General features: G+C 52.8%; 12 protein-coding genes across 12 annotated transcripts; 6 read left to right on the top strand and 6 right to left on the bottom strand.

Moving 5' to 3' along the window:
* Nucleotides 1-209: 209 nt before the first annotated feature.
* On the top strand, nt 210-3,473 carry M409DRAFT_25741 (uncharacterized protein; the record flags this gene model as incomplete). Its single annotated transcript, XM_033807814.1, has 1 exon — nt 210-3,473. The coding sequence occupies one exon, from the start codon at nt 210-212 to the stop codon at nt 3,471-3,473; it is 3,264 nt and encodes a 1,087-aa protein (XP_033664856.1).
* Nucleotides 3,474-5,561: 2,088 nt separating this feature from the next.
* M409DRAFT_57069 (uncharacterized protein) lies at nt 5,562-5,962 on the top strand (the record flags this gene model as incomplete). Its single annotated transcript, XM_033813504.1, has 2 exons — nt 5,562-5,644; nt 5,695-5,962. 2 exons carry the CDS (start codon nt 5,562-5,564, stop codon nt 5,960-5,962), a joined length of 351 nt encoding a protein of 116 aa, XP_033664855.1.
* Nucleotides 5,963-6,548: 586 nt separating this feature from the next.
* M409DRAFT_37168 (uncharacterized protein) lies at nt 6,549-7,708 on the bottom strand (the record flags this gene model as incomplete). Its single annotated transcript, XM_033810683.1, has 4 exons — nt 6,549-6,647; nt 6,697-7,048; nt 7,100-7,541; nt 7,594-7,708. 4 exons carry the CDS (start codon nt 7,706-7,708, stop codon nt 6,549-6,551), a joined length of 1,008 nt encoding a protein of 335 aa, XP_033664854.1.
* A 354-nt stretch (nt 7,709-8,062) lies between these two features.
* Nucleotides 8,063-9,618, top strand: M409DRAFT_68206 (uncharacterized protein; the record flags this gene model as incomplete). The annotated part of the gene is made up of 5 exons (XM_033817726.1): nt 8,063-8,409; nt 8,463-8,500; nt 8,551-8,684; nt 8,746-9,121; nt 9,170-9,618. The coding sequence occupies 5 exons, from the start codon at nt 8,063-8,065 to the stop codon at nt 9,616-9,618; spliced, it is 1,344 nt and encodes a 447-aa protein (XP_033664853.1).
* A 322-nt stretch (nt 9,619-9,940) lies between these two features.
* On the top strand, nt 9,941-11,312 carry M409DRAFT_68205 (uncharacterized protein; the record flags this gene model as incomplete). Its single annotated transcript, XM_033817725.1, has 2 exons — nt 9,941-10,097; nt 10,240-11,312. 2 exons carry the CDS (start codon nt 9,941-9,943, stop codon nt 11,310-11,312), a joined length of 1,230 nt encoding a protein of 409 aa, XP_033664852.1.
* Nucleotides 11,313-11,390: 78 nt separating this feature from the next.
* M409DRAFT_57066 (uncharacterized protein) lies at nt 11,391-12,383 on the bottom strand (the record flags this gene model as incomplete). Its single annotated transcript, XM_033813503.1, has 2 exons — nt 11,391-11,698; nt 11,750-12,383. 2 exons carry the CDS (start codon nt 12,381-12,383, stop codon nt 11,391-11,393), a joined length of 942 nt encoding a protein of 313 aa, XP_033664851.1.
* A 405-nt stretch (nt 12,384-12,788) lies between these two features.
* Nucleotides 12,789-14,112, bottom strand: M409DRAFT_57065 (uncharacterized protein; the record flags this gene model as incomplete). Its single annotated transcript, XM_033813502.1, has 2 exons — nt 12,789-13,407; nt 13,463-14,112. The coding sequence occupies 2 exons, from the start codon at nt 14,110-14,112 to the stop codon at nt 12,789-12,791; spliced, it is 1,269 nt and encodes a 422-aa protein (XP_033664850.1).
* Nucleotides 14,113-14,588: 476 nt separating this feature from the next.
* M409DRAFT_68203 (uncharacterized protein) lies at nt 14,589-16,496 on the bottom strand (the record flags this gene model as incomplete). The annotated part of the gene is made up of 9 exons (XM_033817724.1): nt 14,589-14,845; nt 14,899-15,137; nt 15,186-15,289; nt 15,338-15,424; nt 15,476-15,715; nt 15,791-16,011; nt 16,068-16,090; nt 16,144-16,275; nt 16,330-16,496. The coding sequence occupies 9 exons, from the start codon at nt 16,494-16,496 to the stop codon at nt 14,589-14,591; spliced, it is 1,470 nt and encodes a 489-aa protein (XP_033664849.1).
* A 369-nt stretch (nt 16,497-16,865) lies between these two features.
* M409DRAFT_68202 (uncharacterized protein) lies at nt 16,866-18,473 on the top strand (the record flags this gene model as incomplete). The annotated part of the gene is made up of 8 exons (XM_033817723.1): nt 16,866-16,963; nt 17,027-17,118; nt 17,177-17,268; nt 17,315-17,457; nt 17,507-17,570; nt 17,627-17,747; nt 17,797-18,040; nt 18,092-18,473. The coding sequence occupies 8 exons, from the start codon at nt 16,866-16,868 to the stop codon at nt 18,471-18,473; spliced, it is 1,236 nt and encodes a 411-aa protein (XP_033664848.1).
* A 416-nt stretch (nt 18,474-18,889) lies between these two features.
* On the bottom strand, nt 18,890-20,625 carry M409DRAFT_57062 (uncharacterized protein; the record flags this gene model as incomplete). Its single annotated transcript, XM_033813501.1, has 5 exons — nt 18,890-18,897; nt 18,932-19,058; nt 19,113-19,482; nt 19,527-19,783; nt 20,101-20,625. 5 exons carry the CDS (start codon nt 20,623-20,625, stop codon nt 18,890-18,892), a joined length of 1,287 nt encoding a protein of 428 aa, XP_033664847.1.
* A 443-nt stretch (nt 20,626-21,068) lies between these two features.
* M409DRAFT_57061 (uncharacterized protein) lies at nt 21,069-22,620 on the bottom strand (the record flags this gene model as incomplete). The annotated part of the gene is made up of 4 exons (XM_033813500.1): nt 21,069-21,530; nt 21,579-21,664; nt 21,723-22,496; nt 22,548-22,620. The coding sequence occupies 4 exons, from the start codon at nt 22,618-22,620 to the stop codon at nt 21,069-21,071; spliced, it is 1,395 nt and encodes a 464-aa protein (XP_033664846.1).
* An 852-nt stretch (nt 22,621-23,472) lies between these two features.
* Nucleotides 23,473-24,537, top strand: M409DRAFT_25733 (uncharacterized protein; the record flags this gene model as incomplete). The annotated part of the gene is made up of 6 exons (XM_033807813.1): nt 23,473-23,516; nt 23,572-23,689; nt 23,748-23,774; nt 23,829-23,881; nt 23,919-24,418; nt 24,473-24,537. 6 exons carry the CDS (start codon nt 23,473-23,475, stop codon nt 24,535-24,537), a joined length of 807 nt encoding a protein of 268 aa, XP_033664845.1.
* Nucleotides 24,538-24,677: the final 140 nt, after the last annotated feature.

Here is a 24,677-nt window from a genome sequence, read left to right as displayed (position 1 = left end):
ACGCCACGACGACGATCGCTTACAACTCTGCATTGAGGCTGACTCACTTCTGCGATCAATCAGAAGTGACTCAAATTCGATACAGCCCCCGAGTCACACAGAACAATCCTAAGCCCGACCAGACATAAAAGTCCGCGAAGATACTCTCCAGAGCGCTATTCCGGCGCAATCTCTATGCTCCAATCCGCATAACCCAGCGATCCTTCAAGATGGCGTTGAATCACGCTTCTCACAACCCTGCCGGCGAAAAGACTGGCCCAGCGACCGGACAGCCACCCCCACCAGCGAGTGACACCAAGTCCGCGATCCTGAATGCTGCCAACGGCGATATCGTGGGCCAGTCAGCGCCTGGAAAGGATGGCGGAGACAAGAATGGCGAAAAGAAGGAAAAATCGGAGAAAGAGCTGGCAAAAGAGCGCCAAAAGGCCGAGAAGCTGGCGAAGTTAGCAGCCAAGCAGGAGAAACAGAAAGCGTTGCAAGCTGCATCTCAGCCGAAGCAGAAAGAGAAGAAGCAGCAGGAAAAGCTGCCGCCGTACAAGGAAGAGACGCCCAGGGGCGAGAAGAAGATCCTCAAGCCTTTGGATGACGAGTACCACAAGGCATACATTCCATCTGTCGTGGAGAGTGCGTGGTATGACTGGTGGGAGAAGGAGGGTTTCCACAAGCCTGAGTTTGGGCCAGATGGCAATGTGAAGAAGGCAGGATACTTCGTTGTGCCCATACCCCCACCCAACGTCACTGGTGCTCTGCACATTGGACACGCCTTGGCCACGTCCCTCCAGGACGCCATGATCAGATGGAACCGCATGAAGGGGTTGACTGTGCTCTACGTGCCGGGCTGTGATCACGCTGGTATCTCTACTCAGAGTGTTGTGGAGAACATGCTGTACAACCGACGAAACGGTATGACGAGACATGATCTGGGCAGACCCAAGTTTGTCGAGACCGTTTGGGAGTGGAAGGAGGAGTATCACACAAAGCTTAACAAGGTGCTGAAGCGGCTAGGTGGCTCGATGGACTGGAGCAGGGAGGCATTCACCATGGATGAGAACCTGTCAGCTGCTGTACGACAGACTTTTGTGCAAATGCACGAGGAAGGCCTGATCTACCGTGCGAACCGCCTCGTGAACTGGTGCTGCAAGCTCACGACCGCGCTGTCTACCATCGAGGTGGATCAAAAGGAATTGGAAGGCTCCACGAAGATTGACGTGCCTGGCTATGACAAGAAGATCGAGTTTGGCAGTATCTGGAATTTCAAGTACCCAATTGATGGCACGAACGAGACGATCGAAGTTGCAACGACACGTCCAGAGACGATGCTGGGTGATACTGGTGTTGCCGTGCATTCAACTGATGAGAGATACAAGCACCTGATCGGCAAGTTCGTGAAGCACCCCTTCGTCGATCGAAAGCTGCCCATCTTTGGCGACGAGACGGTGGAGAAGGACTTTGGAACCGGCGCCGTCAAGATCACCCCAGCTCACGACTTCAACGATTTCAAGCGTGGCAAGGAGAACAACCTCGAATTCATCAACATCCTCAACGACGACGGTACCATGAACTCGAATGCTGGGCCTTTCCAAGGCCAGAAGCGTTTCGACGTGCGATACACCGTCATCGATGAGCTGACCAAGCTCGGCCTCTACGTTGGCAAGGCGAACAACAAGATGCAGATTCCACTCTGCAGCAAGTCAAAGGACGTGATCGAGCCTGTAATGAAGCCACAATGGTGGATGAACATGGAGCCGCTGAAGGGACCTGCTATCGATGTCGTGAAAAATGGCGAGATCAAGCTGAAGCCAGCATCTGCCGAAGCCAGCTACTACCGCTGGATGGAGAATGTGGACGACTGGTGTCTCTCCCGTCAACTATGGTGGGGACACCAAATACCCGCATACTACGTGAAGATCAAGGATGGCCCAGCATATGACAGTGACGCAGACTACTGGATCTGCGGCGAGTCAGAAGCAGATGTCAGAGAGAAGGCAGCCAAGAAGTTCCCTGGCAAAGAATTTGAGCTGGAGCGGGATCCTGATTGTCTGGATACTTGGTTCTCCTCTGGGTTGTGGCCTTTCTCGACGCTGGGCTGGCCGAATAAGACGAATGACTACGAGAAACTGTATCCAACGTCCATGCTTGAGACTGGCTGGGACATTCTTTTCTTCTGGGTGGCTCGAATGATCTTCTTCGGAATCAAATTGACGGGCAAGGTGCCTTTCAAAGAGGTCTACTGCCACTCTCTCATCCGTGACTCGGAGGGTCGCAAGATGTCCAAGTCTCTCGGCAACGTCATCGACCCTGTGGATGTCATGGACGGTGTGACTCTGCAGGCTCTGAACGACAAGCTCAAGGTTGGCAACATGGCACCAAAGGAGATCGAGCGTGCCACCAAGTGGCAGAAGTCAGCCTTCCCTGATGGCATCGACGAGTGCGGTGCCGATGCGCTGCGATTCTCCCTCATCAACTACACGACCGGTGGTGGCGATATCAACTTCGACGTCAAGGTCATGCGCAGCTACCGCAACTTCTGCAACAAGATCTACCAGGCGACCAAATACGTTCTTGGCAACCTTCCCTCAGACTTCACGCCTAAAGCCAAGGGTGGCAAGACAGGCAAGGAGTCTCTACCTGAGCGATGGATCTTGCACAAGTTCAACACCGCCGCGCGCGATGTCAACGAGGCGTTGGCCAAGAGAGAGTTCTCACGCTCTACTCAAGCCGTACATGGCTACTGGCTGGGCGACCTCTGCGACGTCTACATTGAGAACAGCAAAGCCATCATCCGAGACGGAACCCCCGAGGAGAGACAGAGTGCGATCGATACTCTCTACACTGCGCTTGAAGGGGCTCTGACCATGATCCACCCATTCATGCCTTTCCTCACTGAGGAGCTCTGGCAACGCCTCCCACGCCGACCTGGCGATGATACACCCAGTATCGTCAGAGCTGCCTACCCACAGTATGACGCCAGCCTGGACGACCCCAAGTCTGAGCGCGACTATGAGCTCCTCCTCGGCTGCTCGAAGGGTATCCGCTCCCTCCTCAACGAGTACAGCATCAAGGAGGAAGGCAAGGCGTACGTCGCACCTCTCAACAACGAAGCATACCAGACCGCCCTCGCAGAGACCCTCTCAATCAAGACCCTCTCCGGCAAGTACCTATCCCAACTCGACGTCCTAAAACCAGGCGAATCCGCACCAGCCGGAAGCGCCGTCTACCCCGTCTCCTCCGCCGCCGCCGTCTTCCTCGAACTTAAAGGCAAAGTCGACCCCGACGCCGAAATCAAGAAGATTAAGCCGAAACTCACGAAATCCTCCGACGCCGTCAAGGAACAGGAGAAGCTGATCGGCACACTGGGTGAGGGCGTTGGAGAGCATATCCGCGAGAAGGAGGATGCGCGGCTTAAGGACCTCCTGACGGAGCAGCGGTTGTTTGAGGAGAGTCTGGCGCGGTTGGAGCAGTTGAAGCTGTAAGGTAGCGCACGGGATATGCATACATGATGGAAATGGTGCCAGGGGTGGCTTTAGGCGGATAGGTTTCTGACGGTGACCTGCATGATCGGAATTTTTCCCTCTCTCTCGTGCTTCTGTACGTCGCGTTCACCGGACCGCCTCACGACGGACGGGCCGATGGGACAGCAGTCGCATGTAACCAAAAGTGGCTATGGGTAGAATCAGCACGCGCAATTGGAACTATTTCAAACTATCGTTACAGCACCAACAGAGCCACACTTCCCCGTCCCATCGCTCTGGGAATCTTTCTCCTGACTCACAGTCATGTGTTCCGTCGCTCACGTGAAACGCCTGGTCGATATCCAATGTGTTTGTGTTCGTGATCGTCGGACCGCTCGTTCCTAGCCTCCTCACATGCACAAAGCGAAGCACAGTTAGTCAGACAAGGAACGAAAGCGTGACACGGTTACTGATGTTCGAAACATTCCTCCGTTCCTCTCTTTTACTTTCTGCTGAGGAAGGTTCCATCAATCACGGCTCACCTCACCCCTCAAACCTCCCTGCGGAGACCGACCATCTGCGAAAACGCATAATTTTGGTTGATCTGCACGCACCCGTAGGCATTCGCAGGCTTCGAGAAGATGTTGTGGCACCTACCTGTCCCGCTTGGACCTTGATTAGCCGCCGTAGACATGAGTGATTTGATCTGGCGCCTCGCGGGGGCGCACGTTATCTGATCTTGAGGGGAGGGTGTTCAGGGGTAGGGGGTGTTGGTCTCTCTGACGGAGTTGTTCATGCGGGTGTCCGTGATGCGAATTGTCATTCGCGGGCTGTCCACGGTTCTGTCGTGTGGCACCGTCGGACCTCGTTCGCATGAAGCGGTGTGCTGCGTCATTCATCTTGCTGTTGCGCGCGTGTGGCGATTTGGGGAGCTGCTGCTGTCGTTGTCCCATTCCCAGCTGCTGGGTTCGTTCGAGGAGGATGAGAGCCACGACGTGTGTCTTCCATCTGCTGTCTCTCCTCAACGAGTGCGTACTGCGTTCGGGGAGCAAACCGCTAGGGCTGGCGGATGCTGCTGCCGGTAACATGTATGTGGGTGTAGTGTCATCCTCATCCTCTCGGCATGTCTCGGGGCGGGAGTCAATCGTGAGACGCACGCATGCATGCACGAGCGACGGTTCGGCGGCGCGCTTGCGCCGATGAACACGCTTTTGCTACTCGGTCGAAGGGTGCCAACGAGGCGAGCAAGCGACAGCTGCATTCGCGTCTGCATGCACGTCTGTATCCGGGACTGACCTCAGGTGCTCATGAGCCAGCAAGGTTCACCGCTCGCTATACCGAACACATCCCACACAGTCTGTCATGCCAAATCGCACAAGACTATCTCATGCTTCCATAAGCCGCGCTGCAGCACGTCGTCACCAGGTCACAAGATCCGTCTCTGATTTCCCGGTTCAACCCACGCTGGACCTCGAAATCCTCTCCACGAAAGGTCCACGTGCCTGGTAAGGGAGCCAATGACCCGTCGCGGCTGCTCGGTGGTTTTGATATCAAATGACGGGCGGCGGAGGGAAAGTCTTGTGACCAACGACGACAGCACCTCTGTGGTGTGGGAGCATGGGGACACCGGCTCGTACCAGGCCAGCTCCCGGCCGAAGCTGCGTTTCAAGGTCCATGCAATGCCAGCGGGCTCATTGAGTAACCATCGTGAGAAATTGGAGGTGTTGTTGTTCGTGTTGTCCTCCTCTCTTCCAGCCCTGTACCCGGCTGGAATGACCTATGATGCCCTTGAGAAGGTACAGCCAAGTCGCAATCGGCACCGTCTTGGGTTCCTCGACATGCATCCTGCGAGCGATATGAGATGAGTGCGGCGCCTGCGAATGGGAGGGATAAGGAGGTCGTACAGTGGTGTTTGGGAATGTTGTCAATGATATGGGGGAGGCATCGTCGGGTGGAGATGGGCGAGCATAAGTAGGCGGGCATTCGCCACTATGCTTGCTGTCTTGTTCGTCCTTCAATCATCTCACCTTCACTCTCCTCAGGGAGCCATGCTCTCCTCAAACTCAAGTACCAACTAAACCATAATTCAGGCTCCCATAGAGTGGCCGTATGAGCTCGTCATTTGCCGTTACCAGACAAGGTTCGAATGATGGCGGTGGGAGCGGCGGCGGCGGTGGCGGCAATCCCAACAGGTTGGCAGTACATGTCTAAGATGATGCGCCAACCGCTGAGATGTTTGAAGGCGAAGCATCGATCAAGTGAGCATCGCTACCACGCATGGATCCGTCAAGAAATCTCCCAGTCCGAATCAGGTCAACAGTACCAATGGCAAGAGTAACACCAACGGGTCTCAACGACAGAATGGCAGCGAATCCGGCCACTCTTGGGCGATGACTCAATACCAGAACGACTTCCAGCCGCATGAAGCTCGGGCTTATAGACTGGCGCAATTGGGTTCGCAGCAGACTGCATCACAAGGCAATAAAACTTCGAGCGCTCGGCGTGATTGAATTGAATAGCAAAGGACGATCGTTTGGCTGGCCAAAGTCCGCAAAGAGGGGAGTGGATCTTGAAGGACAATCGCTTTCGACCCCTGCGATATCATTAGAACGCATACGTTACACACGAAGCGCGCCGGTGTGGATGTGACAGCAACGAATAAGAGGCGCGCTCGTGATGATTGATGACTTGAACGATTAGCATATGCAATTCTGCGGCATGGGGATGGCCACGTTTTGGTGGCGTACAAGTTCAACCTTGCCTCATGCGTTCCTTATGTAACTCCAAACGAATAAAACGATCGCTCGCTCTGACGCAACAACGTCCAACCTTTGTCGCAGAACTCTGTCTCCTTCCTAGAAAGGCTTGCTCTTGTCCCAACGTGGCGCCGACGGTGTTCGGCGTCTCACAGGTGCTCGCCCAACGGAACTCCCCCCATTGGAACATCATCTGGGGATCCAGTCCGTCCATCCTCAGCCGTGCGAATAGGTCGATTGATGGGCTGAAATGGGACTCCTTGAGCAGCTTTTTGATTCTCCCTGCCTAACAGACCGATGTCCTGTTAGCGTTCTTGCAAGGCATTCATTCAGTGTCTCATTATTGATGAATACTGTTCGAATTTTGCTGATCGTATTCTGCCTGGCGCACAGGCGCGAAGTACGGATGCGCCATGGCCTCTTTCGCGGTAAGTCGTTCCTGATTCTTGTTAGTTCCTTTCACTGGGGACACACTTCCTTCAACGTACTTGATGATCGTATCGCAAAAGCTTGTCGAGGAAGTCGATGGCCTCATTGCTGACGAAACGCTGGTTCTCAGCGTTGACAAAGGCGTGCCAACTCTTCTTTGGAAAGCGTCCGAGAATGTCGTCATACTGTGCATCCAGCTCGATGTCGTATTTATCGAGGTAGTCGAAGAGGTCTTCCGTACCGAGGACTTTGGCGATCTTGACTAGCTGATCACTGTTGCTGTTGCCGTGGAAAAATGGCTCCTTCCTGAAGATCATGCTTGCGAACATAGCTCCTAGCGACCACATGTCCAGACTGTAATCGTACTCTTGGAAGTCGACCAGAAGTTCAGGGCCCTTGAAGTATCTGCTGCTGTGAGGCTATTAGACGATAGTCGTGTGAAATTCAGTGTGCCAAACTTACGCCACTCGCACATTGTACTCGGTCCCTGCATGATAGAACTCTGCCAAACCCCAATCAATCAAGCGCAGCTTTCTATTCTCATGGTCGATCATAACGTTATGAGGCTTGACATCTCTGTGCATGATGCCCTTGCTGTGACAGAAATCCAGAGCTTTGAGAAGCTCGTAGATGTAGTAGCGCACGTCGTAGTCCTGGAACTTGGGGTATAGAGAGCGGAAGTCGGTGTTGTTAACATGCTCGAATATAAGACTGGGCGTCTTCGATTGGCTGTCCCTGACCACGTCGAGGAGTGCGACAATGTTGGGTCCGCCAGAGAGGTTTTGCAGAATCTTGATCTCTCGCTTGATCTTCTTCTTCTTGACCGGCTTGAGCACCTTGATGACGCATTTCTGGTAGTTAACCACGTTGACACCCTCGAACACTTCCGAGTACTTTCCGCGGCCTGTCCCAGTGTTAGACGCTCTGTCCATATCTTGCGCATGTGCCGCTCTTACCAATCTTCTTGACCACCTCGTAGTTCTCCAAGACACCCCAGCTGATGTTCACGCTGTCATAGTCCCAGTATGCCCTTGGCATCTGCTGATTGACGTCGGCGTACACGCGCGCCATGGTTGCGAACCTCGAGGGCTCCTCACACCGCCGATATGTCGACCTCAATCGCAGCGATGGCAGATGTGTTTTGATGCAAGCGTATGGATAGATTCAGAGACTGTGTCCAAGGTCGTATCGGGGCGGCGACGGGAGGGAGGAATGGCCTCGGCGGGCACAGTTGGCGGCGCGGTGAGGGGTGGATATGGCGAGTCTGGCAAGAGGAGGTTGTGGGCGGCGTGATGCTGGCTGGAGATGGTGGGGCCTGCAGCAGATTCACGTCAACGGAGATCGGGCCGACGCTGCCGAACCTTATTCACTGGCGCTTTCTCCTTCACTCCTGACACGCGACTTGGACATCTCCAACAACGTCTCATGGATTTGCCATCAGTACAGCGACTGTCACCGCCCGGCGTGACACTGTTGGTGGCTTTTCTGGCCTTCACTTCGCAATGGCTATTCCACTACATCGAACCCGGGCCGCTGCGGAAGGGAGACGCGTACCTATTCAACACTCTGGTGACGTGTCTGCTGATATGCTACTGGAGGACCTGCTTCACCGACCCAGGCAGGATCCCAAAGGACTGGCAGGATCGAGTGCATGGCACTGAGCCAGGCTCTCCTCAGTCTGCTGCTGAAGTTGCAGCTCAGAGTAACAGATGGTGCAGAAGGTGCGAGGCATTCAAGCCGCCGCGCGCTCATCACTGCAAGACGTGTAAACGGTCAGTTCAAGGGCGCAAACGGTCTGTGCAAGGCAGCATTCTGAGACGATTAGGTGTGTTAAGAAGATGGACCATCACTGTGTGTGGACCGGTAGGTAGTTTCAACACAATTGCATTGGAAGGTAAGTAACATATTCCCAGCCAACTGCGTCTCTCACGTTACGGTCCCGCATTTCATTCGTTTCCTGTTCTATGCCGTTGCATCGATGGCATATCTGGAATGCTTCCTTTATGGACGAGCTGCAATCCTGTGGCAGAAACGCAGCCTACCATATGTATGTTGCATGTTGTTACTTTGCAAACACAAAGTATGTTCATCTAATGCGCATTTGATAGTATCTCGGACCGTCCTCATTTCAACTAAGCCACCTCTTCGTCTTATGCGTCGTGAACTCTGGCATCTTGTTCATGCTTACACTTTTGCTTGGGCGAACACTATGGTCTCTGGCAGTCAACACCTGGACGATCGAAGGATGGGAGATTGAACGTCATCACACCCTGCTACGAAGAGCCCGCGTTCTAGGTGGCTTCCTTGATGGTCCTGACGGGGTGAAAGTCCGCATCGAGCATCAAGAGTTTCCATGGGACGTCGGTATCCTGTCGAACATATGCCAAGGCATGGGCACCTGGAATCCCATCGCATGGTTCTGGCCGTTTGCGCGAAGCCCAAGCGTCGAAAGTGGGCTTTCATTCGAGCACAACGAGATTGATGGTAGTCCTTCATCACTTTCTGAACCTACCCACTACTAACTTGTTGCAGACCCAAGCAAGCCATGGCCCCCGCCAGATCCAGATCGACTCTACAGAGTCCCGCGCTCTAACTTGGTCGGCGATGGATTCACGAAATCTTGGAACATTGACGATTTCAAGAAGAGACAAGCGGCTGACATCGCACGATACGAAGACGCCGACGGAGAGTACGTTGTTCGTAGACGTCCCTTCCACGAGCGTCTCGAACAAACGACTCAGCAGAACTCTGATCCTTTTGTCGACAACGCGGATGCAATCGAGACGGATGAGGAATCCGACGAGGAAGAAAAGCCTCGTGGACGAACAACTGCGAAGGATGATGCCGGTGAAGAAGGATGGCGAAACAAAGAAGGCGAACGTTTGGCCGACTTTGGCGTCGATGAGGTCGCCGATTTCTACGATGAAGACGATGTACCTTTGGCTGAACTAATACGCCGTCGTCAAGCAAAATTGCAATAAATAAGTTGACAAAGCCAAAGGAACACTACTTGCCGGTGGTATTGGTGTTGGTCGGGTTGCAGGAAACTTTCGGACCCGAGCTTTGCACGAGCTAAGGCGAAACCGATGGTGCTTACCTAACCCCTGAAACCACATCGCTCAGCTGGCTAGCACTTTGTCGCGAAGGATTCAATATCGTAGGGATAGGGCGACTGTTTGAGACGATCTCGTAGTAAGCCATCTGTGTTCGTGGACCCATCCTGTCCTTCAAGGGGAAAAGTCTTCACCAGATACATGGCAGTGGTGAGTCTACAAAACCATCATTTCGGTCATTCCCACTGACATGAAGCAGACGCAGTTGGCTTGGGTTATAGAGCAGCCAGGCACTAAGTCTCAGAACGAATCATCACTATATAATGAGAACGGCTTGCGCAGTCGGAGGTTTCATCACAAGTCCCGGAAAGGCTGCAAAGGCTGTAAGCAGAGAAGAGTGAAAGTCGGTTTTTCTGGCATGGATTGTGTCAAGTTCTTAGACTGACGTCTCTCAGTGCGATGAAGGTCTGCCAGAATGTAATCAATGTCGGGACAAGGGCATCCAGTGCGAATACCCACCTGGCTCGCGACCCTCGCCACATCGTGCAGAACCGAGACGTACCGACGAAAACGACAATGGTGGCATCACATGGGACCCTATCATTACTGCCCGCATAATGGAAGTCTTGATCGAAAGCAACGCCCCTTGCACGGAGCTTGAGAAAACCGCGGTTTACAAACGGAACCACGCTTTCGATGTAATAGATCATTTCGCTGCTTGTCAGGATTCTTGGCTGGGATCACCCACCTGTCAAAGAATCTTTCAAGAGCATGGCGTACGCTTGGCATTGAACGCCGGGCATCTTGTTCATGCCATCATAGCAATATCGGCTGCTCATCTGGCTGAAAGACAGACGTCACCCAAGGAGAGGAAGAAGTTCTGGATCGCATCGACTTTGCACTATCATCACTCCCTGAGCATGTACTCCTCAGCAATTGTGCACGATCTTCAAGAACAAGACGCTGATGCAATCTTCGCATGTGGGCTTCTACACGCTATGCTTGCTTTCATCAAGACGCCGAAAGCGTCGGAACACGTTGCCCTCGAGGATGACAACGGACCTACCTGGATCATGTCAATGCGAGGGATTAGGACGCTCTTAGATACCGCAGGTCTTCGGCAAAGATTAGAGAATGGTATCTGGCTACCCCTGATTCAAGAGTTCGACCAATGGCGAAACACAGGCGTGGACGACCTAAGCCACTCTGGGTCTCAGCAGGGATCCTGTACCATAAATTCTTTCGGAGACCTATGCGATCCTGAACCTACCTCGCCCTACATCGCTGAGACGGACATGCAGCTCGCGATGCTGGACAAACTCTTCCACCCCAATGCCACCTACCACAACATCACCGGTTTCTTGGCTTTCATCGCCGATGCAACACCTCAGTTCATAAACAGACTTCGAGCTGACGAGGAGGAGGCACTGCTAGTCCTTGCTCACTGGTGTGCGCTGTTCAGCCGATTCGATCAATGGTGGATCTCAGAGTCTGCTACCATCGAATGCACGAGGATCTGCGCACATCTGGACAAAAGTAACAACAGCCGAATAAGAGCGCTGCTGTCATTTCCCGCGAAGGCCTGTGGCTACGAACTCGAGACAATGGCATTGGACTTGTAGAAAAACTGCATACCGACTGGACTCATCACCGATGGACTCCATGGCTCACACATTCCATATCCTCAACCCCAGCTAAAGCTACGACATATAACTCATAGCCACCCTCTCCCTTGGCCAGCTCTGCAAGAATTCCTTCACGCCTTGAGGCTTCCTGTCTCCAAGCCGCTCATTCTCATCCTTGCCTAGGGTGACGGATCCCTTTCCCATATAATACTGGTAATGCATGCCCATCCAGGCGAAGATATTCGATGGATCCTTCTGGAACGTTTCCCGCATGATCTTGTGCAGGTCTTCGAAAGAGCCTCGGCGCTGGACCTCAGGGGTAACACCGTACACCTCCTCGTAGACCTTGGCGAGCTCTTTGACGGATTTGCGATCTCCGACGACTGGTTTTCGTTAGCGATGACCCAAACAGAATACCGAAGCGATGCACTCACCATTCAAATACCCATTCGCATTCTCATCCATCGCCACCTCTGCCGTAAACGCCGCCGTGTCCTTCATTGTCGTCATATCCAACTTCTCATCCCCGGTCCCAAAATACGTAAACTTGCCATTCCCCTCCCCATTGAACCACCCCAGAAACGGCGAGAAAATCACCTCAGTAAACCCTCCATTCAAAATGTGCACCCCCTTGATCTTGCCTTCCTTCTCGTTCTCCTCCAGATACGCATTATACTCCAACGCGAAATCCTTAGCTGGGTGATCCCCCTTCTTCAACCCGCGGAAATCGAAAGAGTAATCCGAGCCGATATAACGGGGGACTTTCTCGGCGATACATGCGTCGATGAGGGTTTTCTGGCCTTGCACCATGAGTTCATTGTCGCCGAGGTAGCAGCAGATGCAGACGTCGACGTTGGCGAGGGCCTTGCGGAGGGCGCTGGGGTTGGAGGGGTCGGCTTGATGGATGTGGACGTTGGAGTTGGAGGCGATGGTGGTGGCGACTTTGGATGGGCTGCGGACTATGCCGTTGATTTGGACGGTTGGATGGTGCTTGAGGAGGGATTGGGCGATGAGGCTCCCTATCTTGCCTGACAGGCCGGCGATGGCGACTTTGGTGACGGGGAACATGGTGATTGAATGTGGGTGGTTCTTGTCGAAGCCTGCTTGTCAAGAATGATGATTTGCTGATATGGATGTGTTACAGGCCCTCTCTACGGGTATATATACAAGCAGACACTTCGTCTCCATGGTCTCTTCTCGGCATATTGAAAGGATGCTTAGAAAGCGAAGCATCGAAAAGGCTGCTGTACGAATCAAATAGAGAAGTTTAGAGCGCCAGTTCGAAGACGTCGACGGAGCAACTTCATCTATCAGCATGGAGAGTTGTATCGAGCGAAAGACCGAAGCCGTTGTTTGCCCGTTCAGGCTGGGGGCGACTTCAAGCAAACCTTGCTAGGGGCGTTCGTACACTGAAAAGGGTTTAGCCAGATTTCATGTGACTATTCCCTTGCTATGTATTATCTCGCCCCGACTTCACAACTCATCCTCGCGAATCAACACTGATCGATTCAAATGCTCAGGGCTGGCGGATTGGATGCCAGCGAGATGCAGTGTCAGCTCCAAATCTCCTAGCAATGACTTGAGCACATGGCTAACTCCTTCTTGTCCTCCCAGAGCCAGGCCGTAGACGTAGGGCCTTCCGATGAGACAGCCTTGGGCACCTAATGCCAATGCCTTGGCGATATCCGCACCGCATCGGATGCCAGAGTCGAAGAATATGTCGATTTTGCCGCCTACCGCGTCGACGATTCGAGGAAGTACTCCCAACGAACTGACGCCGCCATCGACCTGTCGACCGCCGTGGTTGCTCACGACAATACCTTGCAGGCCGAGCTCGACACACTTCTGGGCATCAGCGATGGTTTGGATTCCTTTCAGGACGATAGGACCGTCCCAGTGCTCCTTGAGAAACTTGATATCTTCCCAGCTATGGGAGAAGCCTGGGAAGACCGTCTGGGTCCACTCGGCTGCGGCATCGTGGATCTTCTCTTCGATCTCGACTCCGTGTTTCGATTTGAACTGGGCTCGGAAGACGGGATCAGCGAAGCCGATTGCCACGCCGATATTGTCGCTTCGGAGGAAAGGGTTGTAGCTGTGCGTTCGTCAGCGTCTAATTACAAGGACAACATTCTACGCGAACGACTCACCCATTGTCCATATCACTCGGACGCCACCCAAGAATGTACGTATCCAAGGTAACAAACAAAGCCGAAAAGCCAGCCTTCTTCGCCCTCGATAAAAGCGAAGCCGTGATCTCGTTATGCTCATTCGACGGCCAATAGAGCTGATACCACCTCACGCCATCCCCATTCGCCTTCGCCACATCCTCAATACTCGTACTCGAAGCCGTGCTCATAATATACGGAACACCCTCCCTCGCCGCGGCCTTAGCAGACGCAACTTCCCCATCCGGATTGAAGATCCTCTGAACCCCAACAGGCGCAATCGCAATCGGAAACGGCAATCTCTGCTCTGAGATCCTCTTAACCTGCGTCGAGAGGTTTGGTAGTTCACTGGTCTTGTTCAGACGGCTGGGCACGATGGACCATTTGGCAAACGCCTCGCGGTTCTTCCTGGCTGTTTCTCCTGTTCCAGCGTTGCCGACGACGTAGCCTTTGGATTCGGCGGCCATGCGTTCTTCGGCCTGGGCTTCCCATTTGAGGCTTTGGAAGGTGAATGGTGGTCGTTCGTATTCTAGACCTCGTTGGTAGATCTTCTGTTCGTAGGCCACGGGGTCGGGGGCTTTGACACCCTCTTTGGTGCGGTAGGCGACATCTTCGATTACGCGGAAAGACATGTCTGCCTGTTCGATTTCGATGGACGTGGTTCGATTTGATGGACAGAAAATTGCTTCTTGTGTTCGCTTGCTGTCCGTGGTGAGGACCGACCTTGTATATATGAACCGCTGTACCGTACTTCAGTCTTCTCGGCCGACGATGTGTAATGGCAGCTAGTGGTTTCTGTCAGATCGATCAGCCATTTATACATATTCTTTCGAACCACCACGGCCGCTCCAATGGCTGGAGCTCGATGGAAGCTTCGCAACGCAACGCCTACGTCAATGGCCCGCTCAAATTGGAGCATGCTGCTCGGATGGTGCCGGAAGACGACGAAAAAGTGCAGTACGTGTGATGAACGCGAACATCACAGAAGCACGGAAATGCTTTGTAGTTGCACGGAGGGCTTTTCCTCATAGGGTGGCGGCTCTAGGTACTGATTCGCTCGCAGTCCTGCCAAACAACGTCGTCTGTCTGCATTATCCCCTTTCTTGAATCAATATACATACTCGAAGTACTTGTTCGCCTTGTCCGTCACATCCTGGAAGCCCAGTTCATATCCAGCGGAACGGTCGTTGGTAGCATTCAGCTTCCGTCTCGAGACATTACGTCTCCAGAGAAGAACCCATAGGCCGCCGATGCTGAGGACTTGGATGCCGATGCAGAAGAACATCATACCCACGCCAAGTTCGTATCTAGGGGCTTGCTTGGTTACGAAGAAGAACGGGCCGACAAAATTTCCAAGGCAATAGCCTATAGACTAGTCAGTCTCGTAGAAGCGGTTAATTTCGGGTGGTGTAACATACCAATGAGCAGCATCGCATTCGTGGCGACTTTCTTTGTGTGTCCAGCGGTGTTTGCAGTAGCAACGGACATACTCAATGTCCATGTCGCCGTATAGGAGAACGAGATCCAGAGACATACGAGCCGACCATACGGGACAGATTGCGGGACCAGCCAGGTGCCAATCGTGCCGGCGAGGAACGGAATGAGGCATATGAGCATCACCACCAGGCGTGCATTGGGATAGCGAGAGGCAAAATATCTTGCGGAGGGTCAGTGAATGCTTTTCGATCGGTCGATGTGTGCTTACGTTGCTCCGGTGCATACGAAGAATTGTACGGCACCGCTCGGCATTTGAATTAGTGTTGTCTCGAGCGTAGAGAACCCCATGCCCTTGATGATGAGGCTTTGGAACTGTTTACGTGTTAGTCTTGACCAGCCGGACGAGCGCCTTCTACTCACGTTGGTCAGCCCTCCATTGGGGGCGTTGCTCGTGACAGCGAAGACGAACAGAAGCCAGGTCTTTACGTCAAGCATTGCCTCGATGAACTGTGGGCCAGTCAGTATATGCGACTACACTCGCAAGGCAATGAGCAGCACCTGATCTTTCTTCCAATGCTTGTTCTCAATGCCAGTCTCGTTTTCCTTAATTCGATCGATGGCAGCCTTTCGTTCATCCTCCGACAGAAACTTGGCCTTAACGGGACTATCGGGAAGGAAGAATAAGATAACAATGCCCCAGAGAGTTGTGATGGCACCCCATATGAGGAATATGTATCTCCAGCTGGGAAGGGCTCCACCGATATGACCGATGCCAAACGACGCTATACCAGCAAGCACCTGCGTTGTGTCAGCGTCCGAGATCCAGCTTTTCCTTGAAACAAGACTCACTTATCCGAGTCCCGCGCTTCCAACCCAGATGCCTATGCGGAGAGGCTGTTCGATTCGACGATACCACCTTGAGAACAGAAGCATCGTGCCAGGATTGATGGAAGCTTCAAACACTCCGAGAAAGGTACGTGCGGTAGCGAGGCCGGCGAAGTCTGAAGCGGCAGCATGGCACATCAAGACGATACCCCAGAGGATTACAGTGATAGACATGAACTTGGCGATCGGTAGCTTTTGTAGCAGCAAGCCTGTGAGCAGTAGTCAGTCCTGCACATCCAAGCCTGGGCACTTTGTGATGTCTCACCCGTTGGATACTCCCAAGCAAGGCTGTGATTGTGTAAGTCAGCGCTGCGATTACAACAAGTGACATGGTCACTCACTATCCGAGGTAGAACAGAGCACCAAGCCAGGAATATTCAGTGCCGCTGAGGTGCGCATCGTCTCTTACACCAAAGACGGCCGCATAGCCCAGTGTCGTCTTGTCAATCGATTGCAGCATGTAAGTGATGCATCTGCTACGATCAGCATTGCTTTCTAGAGCCCGACGACAGCTTCAATGCTCTTACATCAACGGCATCAAGCGCAGATCAATCTTCCACAACAACGATCTCTGCGCTGCGCTGTCCACCTCGGAACCTCGAATGTCCTCATAAACGCCATACGCAGCATCGACCTCTGCTTTGTTGACAGAGTCACGAAAGCTCTTTGTGTCTCCGGACTCCATATCGATCATGGCGAAGTATGCCAGCAAGCTTTAGGCCAGGCATATGCTAGGGCTGGAGCCCGTCGTATATATCTTTCCGTGTTTGCAGTCGGCGTCACACCGTATCTCTTCCAACCATATGCCTGGAACGACAGATAGGAGGGGACATAGTGCTAGCATCGACCCGATAGCCCGGGAAAGAGTTCTCCGTCGCGGGAAACCCTGCAAAGGGCAAGAAGTTGGCCGCCCGCGATATCTTGGATCCCTGTCCACCTATCGATAGCTGATAGGGAAGTCATTCCGCATCTTTGGCAGACATTGCTCTTCTTCATGTTCACTGTTCGTGAAGAATTCAGAGAGAGGTCGCTACACGAAATTTCCAGATTTGGTCAGACAGCGATGGATTCATACCAAGCGCTCGACATCGACTCGAGGGTAAAGCGAGTTCTGAAAAGCACGCCACTCTTCGATCTTCACAATGACCTCCCACAACAACCGTTAGTACCATTTAGCATATGCAGTCGATAAGCCCAGAATTTTGCTTACCAGTCTGTTGCTAGGCGAGCTTGCTTCCATGGCAGGATACACGACAATCCAAAGTTCGACTTGCAAAAGGGTTTCGAAAGAGGGATGACAGATATTCCTCGACTCCGTACGTTGTTCGACAGTTCCTCGTCCAGAGTCTCAGGTAGGCTGACTTTCAAATCCAGGACAGGGCGCCGTTGGTGCCCAATTCTGGAGCATTTGCGTCCCATGTCTCCGGTCCGCAGAGAACTTCTCTACTCCCGAGTATAGCGACATGGCAGGTGAACGCAAGCAACCTTAACTGCAGTACTGACATCGCCCAGGCTCGTGATGCTACTGAGCAGATCGACATGACCGTCAGGATGGTCCAGAGTTATCCGGATACCTTTCAGCTCATCTTCGAGCCTGAAGATGTCGAAAAAGCTTACAAGGATAACAAGATTGCGTGTTCCATTGGCATCGAAGGGTGTGTGGCCTCTCTGTCGACACATGGAATCGGCTGACTCGTCCAATAGTCTGCATATGGCAGGCAACAGCATCGGGATCATTCGAGCCTTTTACTCCCTCGGTGTGCGATATGTAAGTCCAGAATCAGGTGTTCGATACAATAACGCCCCCTAAGCACGTTGATCCAGTGCACTCTAACGCATGTATGTAACAATGCGTTTGCGGATTCGTCCACGTCGAAGATCGGTCCAGTCCATGGAGGTCTTTCGCACCTTGGTCGATCTGTGATCAAGGAGATGAACAGGTTAGGTAGGCGGCGCGTAGCGGTTTGTCGCAAACCCGAAACTAACGCAGGCAGGAATGTTAATCGACCTCTCACATGTCTCTCCAGACTGCGCTCGTCAAGCGCTAGAGTTAACCAGAGCACCTGTCATGTTCTCACACTCCAACGTGAAAGCTGTGTTTGATTGCCCTCGGAATGTCCCAGACGAAATCCTAGACATGATACCGGCGAATGGAGGTCTGATTGCCGTAACATTCGTGCCTGAGCATGTCACCACCAGGAGACAGGACGCGAAGATGGAAATGGTTCTAGATCACCTGTCCGCAATCAAGTACCATCACATCCTCGAAGCCATGCTGACGACTTCCAGGTTCTACATTGCGAATCGCATCGGTTGGGATCATGTCGGCTTGGGCTCCGACTTTGATGGTATCGCGAGCGTCATACCAGGTCTTGAGGATGTTCGCTGCTATCCAGCATTGTTGAAGGCTATACTTGACCGCGGTGCAACGGAAGAGCAGCTTGCGAAAGTGTGTGGTGCCAATATGATTCGAGTCTGGAAAGGCGCAGTCAAGACTCGCGATTGCATGAAGGCTGAAGGCGTTCTGCCAGTAGAGGATGTTTGGGAAGGTAGAACCTGGTGGCGATACGACGGCTACTATCAGATGCCGGATCCAGATCCAGAGGACAAGCTTGGTCTCGATTGGTATGGGGTGCCGCCTCCTGAAACCGGATTGTATCATAAGCAATAGTCGATAGAGAAAACGAGGATTCTGAACTCAAAGCGAAACGTCCCACAACGCGTCGAAAGGATAGTCCAGAGAATCGACGGGAAGGAATAAGTCCGAGGGGAGCTCGGGGAAGGTCGTGTCCGATTCAAACACGTTATGGCCGTGAGAAGCGTCCTGGGCGGATGTTGAGGGTAGAGCTGGGCTTTCGTCCAAGATGCCCATTGCAGTAGCGATCTTGTGTATGGGCTCGGTGCATCTCTCCAGACAGAAGTCGGCGAGGTCCCATTCTGAAGCCTCGAGGGCCGTTTCAAGACGTCGCTGGAGGCGGAGAAGTTTTGCAGCGCAGTCTTTCTTGGTTGCGAGATCTGTCGATTCCAGCAGACATCGCAACAGTATCGTAGTCGCAGAAACGAGCAGGTGCGCGGTGTCTATGATTGTCAGCGAGCTAGCCAGAGAAAGAGTTTCGTAGAGAGGTTTACATGGTAACCAGAACTCAGAAAGTTGCGTAGCTTCCAGGGAGCACACGAATTCCGTCAAGGCAGACGCTGCCTCTCGAAGCATTGCGAGTCGGTAAGATCTTGCTTCAGCTAGCACCGAGCTCGATGTCTTCTGAGTTGTCAGCACAAAAATCAGTAGGAGCAAGTGTCTGCGTTGACCTACCTTAAATGCTATTCGACAGAGCAGCAGTTTCAATGAGAGGAAACAGAAATGGAGACTGCTCGCTCCATTCACGACTTCGTGCGAGACACCAACGCGGAGAAAGTCAGGCAACGAAGCTTCCCAGTCGTCCAACGCACATTCGAGTCGACGGACATGTCTCGATACTTGCTCGTGATCTGGCTGCAGGGCGTACACGAATGGTAGCAAGTCTCCCAAAATCCTTGACAAGAGACAAAGATAGAGGAATGAGTGGGCAGATCGCTGATGGGTCTCTGCTGCGTCTGTGGTGAGGAGAGATTCCACTTTGGGGAGTGGAACATCGCAATTCTGTCTGTGGATCAGAGGTGGGGTGCCATGGGCATGACTCGACCTATTTGGTCAGTATTTGCATGCCTCTAGCAGTGTTGGACACACCAATAGTCGTGTATGAGCACGCCCCACCACAGTCTGATGCGGACATTCTTCTCGTGCTCAGTTGCCTTCCAATTTGTTGGGTCTCTGTGGAGTCCAAGACTGTGCGCCAGGGTCACAGTACGACCCAAAGTTACTATGTTGCCAGTAATGGAGAGGACTGGCCGCCCGATGAGGTCTAAGAGGCTTGCATGTACGGTGGAGATCGTTGAGCCTAGGAAGTCTTCCTGTATAGCAGCGACCGCTTGATTCCAAAGGAACTGTTTCCATGTAGTCAGTGATGAGATCTCTGTTTCCCGTTAGTTTGGAACCCACCACTAAGTCTGGCCTGGGATGTCGTTTGAGCTTCTCGGAAGTGTTCCAGAAGTGCAAAGCTGATGCGTAGATGTCGCAGACCAAAGTCGAGGACAACCTATTCGGGTCCTTCTGCCAGACTTCATGAAAGGTCTTCTCGTCAAGGATAGGAAAGCAAGGATGCAATTTGTCGAAATACCTGGCAATGTCAACGACTCGGCTGTATGAGGTCGGTTCGTTTGCCTTACAGAGCGATGACATCGCTTTTCAAAGGTCCAAGCACCTGCTCTATGACTTCTCGCTGCGTGCGACCTGGGTCTACAGCCGTAGACAGTCCTTGCCGCCGCCTAGGTACGGTGAGGTATATTATAGGGTTTCCGGGTGCACTCGAGATCAAACTGTATGGCTTTCCTGTCGACGCACCGCCTGGCCCGTTAGACGTGAGATAGTGCTCGAGGATTTCGATATCTTCGGCCATTGGAGGATTGAGTATGAGAGATGACTCCGTTGGCGATGTACCAGCGACGCTTGGGAACTGTGCGAGGCCTTTCTCTGCCAACCGAGAGCCTCCTCCAGAGAACGAAGTTGCGTGTGTCTTGCGTCGCTTTGCCGGCGAGTCGCCATCGACATGCTCGCTTTTCTGTGAATACTCGCAAGTATAATCTCTTTCCCTGCAGAATCGACATGGCTGGCCGGGTATATCAATATTACATCGGATTTTCCGGTGTCTGCAAAGGTCACAGGCTGGAACTTTGTGTGAGCGGTACGGGCGGCTCTCAGCTGGAGTCGATATCACGGCATTCTCCATGAGAGCTAGGTATTGTCAGGGCACCTAAGGCGTTTTGTTGTCAATTGAAGAAGAAGTGAGAGTTGGACAAGAGATAGAGGAGGCCTTGATCTTATCGGGAAGACCTTGTCATGGCGGAGAAGCCCGCGGCCGCCCAGGCGAATATTCCGCTGCAAGGCGGAGTCACGGTGTACCTCTCTTTCATGATACTGGTATACAGCAATCTCGTCCTCGTATTCTACATCAAGAATAATTCAATAACATGGACGCGCTGAAGTGAAGGAGAAGACGCGTCGAGAAGAAATTTGGAGGCTGGGAAGGTGCATGGGCCACGGGATGAACCCTGACTTCGAGTTTGTTGACAGTTCCCCCTTCCCATCACTTCCTTAAGTTTTTGATCTATCTATCAAATCACCAAATCGTCCCTCCGACAGACTTCCAATTCACACGTCTTGCATTGAAGTTCAAAGCCTTGCTTCAACTTGAGGCGTCGAGACTGTCCGCTCCGTCACCGAGTACAGCGGCTTGGTTCCAGGCGTCGACGCAAGAGCATCCTCAATGATCTTAAGGGCAGTCTCCAACTCCTCATCGGTGGTCGTGAGAGGCGGCGCCAATCGAAATACTCCACCAAAAGATGGCATTGTGCTGAGCTGCGCCCACAGCCCAAGTTCTGTCATCTTGGTGCCGACCGCAGCCCCCAGCTCTGGGTCTCCTATCTTCGTCTCGCGATCAGCCACTATTTCCAACCCGGCCATGAGACCTCGCCCTCTGATGTCGCCGATGCAGCCGTAACGAGACTTGATAGTCTGTAGCCTTTTCTGGAACTTCTGGCCTAGCTCCCGCGAGCGTTGCACCAGATTGTCTCTGACAACTATCTCGAGCACCTTATCACCAACGCTGGCCGGCAATGGATCGTTTATGTGAGTCTGAGGCGAGTTAGACTTCGCTCCATGACAGAACATGAATGAACTTACTGTGTAAAACAAGAAGTGGTTCTCCTTGGCAAACTCGGCAATCCTGTCGCTTGTCACCACAGCACTGAGTGGAAGACCATTACCCACTGCGCTCATCGTCAGTCAATTAATTGGCTTTGTCTGAGCAATCTGACAGGAACTTACACGTCTTGCTCAGCGTCAGGACATCCGGCACCACACCCTCGTCCTCGGCAAAGTGTTGGAAAGCGAACATGTCGCCAGCTCTACCAATGCCAGTCTGAGCCTCGTCAATAATCAGCAACATCCCTCGTCGCTCGCAGTGCTCCTTCACAGCCTTGAGGTAGCCGGGTGGAAGGACTAGCATTCCTCCAGAAGATAGGATGGGCTCCAGGATCAGTGCTGCTAACGAACCACATGACTGCTTGTCGATCAGGTCGAAGCCATAGTCAAGCTCAGTGCGCCAGTCGTAGGAGCCGTCTGGATGTCGAAAGATTGATCGGTATGCATTTGGCGTTGGCAAGGCGAAGTTGCCAGGCATGTTGGGACCATAACCTGCCCTTCCGGCGTGGTACTGTGCTCCGATCGCCGTGCCAGTGACACCATGCCAACTCGCCGCTAGCCCGACGATCTCAAACTTGCCAGTATAGAACTTCGCGAGTCTGATCGCAGCCTCATTGCTCTCGCCACCGGTGCTCAAGAAGAACGCCTTGTCTAATCCCGGGGGCGTCAAGCTCGTCAAACGCTTTGCCAAAGAGATCACAGGCGGACTCAGCATGCCCGAGAAGAGATGGTCAAGATTCTTCGCGTGGCTGTGAATCGTTTCGACGATCTCTGGATTTCCATGGCCGATCAACGTTGACATCTGCCCTGAGGTCCAGTCCAGCATCCGAAGTCCAGAGCTACCCACGATCGTTCGGCCTTCGGCATGAACAATGACTTCTGGATGGAAGGATGTGCCTGAATTGTGTCAGCCAAATGTCATCTCATGGATGTACGGAATCCGGATACCATAATGCAACAGCGAGTCGTCAGCATCACGCTGGAGCTGGTCCTGGTCAACGTTTTCGTACAATCGAGCCATGGCTGAGATATGCTATGCTGGAGTGGTGTGAATGATACTGAGGAATTCACACACTTTCCGACGGTTTTGAAAGAACAATCGATTGCAATCCCATCTTATCTTTACGAAGGAGCTGGTCCCTTGATGTTTTCCGTCTGGTTTCCTACGGGCGACCGACTTTCCCGTCGGAAAACTCGATGCTTGGCACCGGACAAAACAGCAGTTGCCGAACAGCAAGTTGAGAAAAGACGCATTGCTGTCCGAGATAGCTGTTACCTTTGAATGGGTAACAGTGGATTTACTCGAGCTAGCGATTCTGTCTGGTTTACAATCAATTCTGTGAGGATTACTGTATTCCGTCCTTTCGCCCCGAAGTCGAAGGACATCGGGAGCCATTGCCCATCGGTGGGTTGAAGATTGAAGCCAATTTACTGACCATATGGGCGAGTGCTGCGTCCAGGAATGTTGCAGCATATATACGTGACTCCCTCCTCTCCAAGTGGACGTTCAACAATGGACAGGGGCTCCAGCCACCCCTGACTTCTCCGAGAACACCTGGAGAACTCGGATCTTGAACAACGAGACCTCTTACCTCCGGAGGTAGGGCTGCAAACCGCCCACTCACTTTCGCTCGCTTTCGCAGTCGCAGTGGCGAGCAAAACAAGTAGTCATCGCTACAGTAACGCTGATCAAGAATGACTCCAATCGCTGCTTTACGGGTTGTTGGAAGAGGGGAACAGGGAACAGCTTGAGAGCTGTCTCCGACGGATACCGAGGCAGGCCTCGTCTTATATCTGAGCTCATGCTTGAGAGCTGTGTGAGGAACCTTCTTCTGACGACATCAATACATTGGTACAGCTGAAATTGACGACAATGACTTCCACCGAGAGACACGTTGATGTGCCGTGGCTGGCGAAGTTCGTCGAGCTTGGGAAATACACTTTCGAGCAGAGAGCTGACATGGAGCTGCAGGCCGAGTGGAGACTGCTGTTTGAAGGGACACCTTCATGTTGGAAGTCCTAGAGGCAAGTTCGAGAACATTGCTGGAGTCGATACGTACATCTCATCGCCAAATCCTGGCCAGAGCAATGTGAGTGTCAACAGTGGCGCCTTGATGCGATAGACACAGCTGACATTCATCCTAACAGGGTCATATCTTGTTCTACTACGCCGATGTACGCTTCTCCGTTTCTGTATAACTCACGTGCCATGTACTCACAGATTCTTAGGTGTTCGGGATGTTCACAAACGCTCAATTGGTCATGGACACCTTCGCAGATACGTCAACCTACTCATCAATCTTTCCACACTACTGACAGGTCTGCACATGCCGGATATCTAACCCTCGGCCTGGACTACTTCCAGAACGACCCAATCTTCCTCCACCGAGACTCCAACCGGCAGCCAAAAGAAGAAGGCTTCGACTTCGAAGCCTGGGTAATGAAGCACGCCGCCTGGGCCGACAAGAAAGTCCCCGAATGGACCAAGGAAGTCAAAGAACTCTACGGCAAGCCCAGCACCAAGTACGCCTGCGTCGGCTACTGCTTCGGAGCGCCGTATGTCTGCAACTCCCTCGCAGACGGAACCTGCCAAGTCGGCGGGTTCGCCCATCCGGCGTTCTTGAAGGACCATCATTTCCGCAACCTGAAGGCGCCGCTTTATCTGAGCTGCTCCGAGATTGATCATACGTTCGGGACCGAGTCGAGGAACAAGGCTGTGGATATCATGATTGAAGATAATAAGGAGTACGGGGTGCAGCTTTTCCATGGGGTCGAACATGGGTTTGCGTTGAGGGCGAATCTTGACGTTCCATATGAGGGTGAGTTCAGGATTTGTGGTTGATTCTCCGTGGATCATGGCTAACGTGTCGTAGGTTGGTGCAAGGAGCAGTCGCTCAAGAGCTTGGTGGCTTACTTCGATTACTGGCTGTCTCAATAGTTTTGATGAGACTCAATGGAATACGATCTTCGAGGCGTAGCCACGCTGCATCCTCTTCACAGCATGTAAGTCCCGTTTCGTTCTCCCGCTGACAGACGACAGACGATACATAGTCTGGGAGCAAATTGTTTCCGAATCTG

The sequence above is a fragment of the Zasmidium cellare genome (genome assembly GCF_010093935.1).
Source record: "Zasmidium cellare ATCC 36951 unplaced genomic scaffold M409scaffold_28, whole genome shotgun sequence".
Classification (NCBI taxonomy): domain Eukaryota; kingdom Fungi; phylum Ascomycota; class Dothideomycetes; order Mycosphaerellales; family Mycosphaerellaceae; genus Zasmidium; species Zasmidium cellare.
Note: the sequence above shows the minus strand (reverse complement) of the source record. Positions and strands in the feature narration are given on the sequence as shown.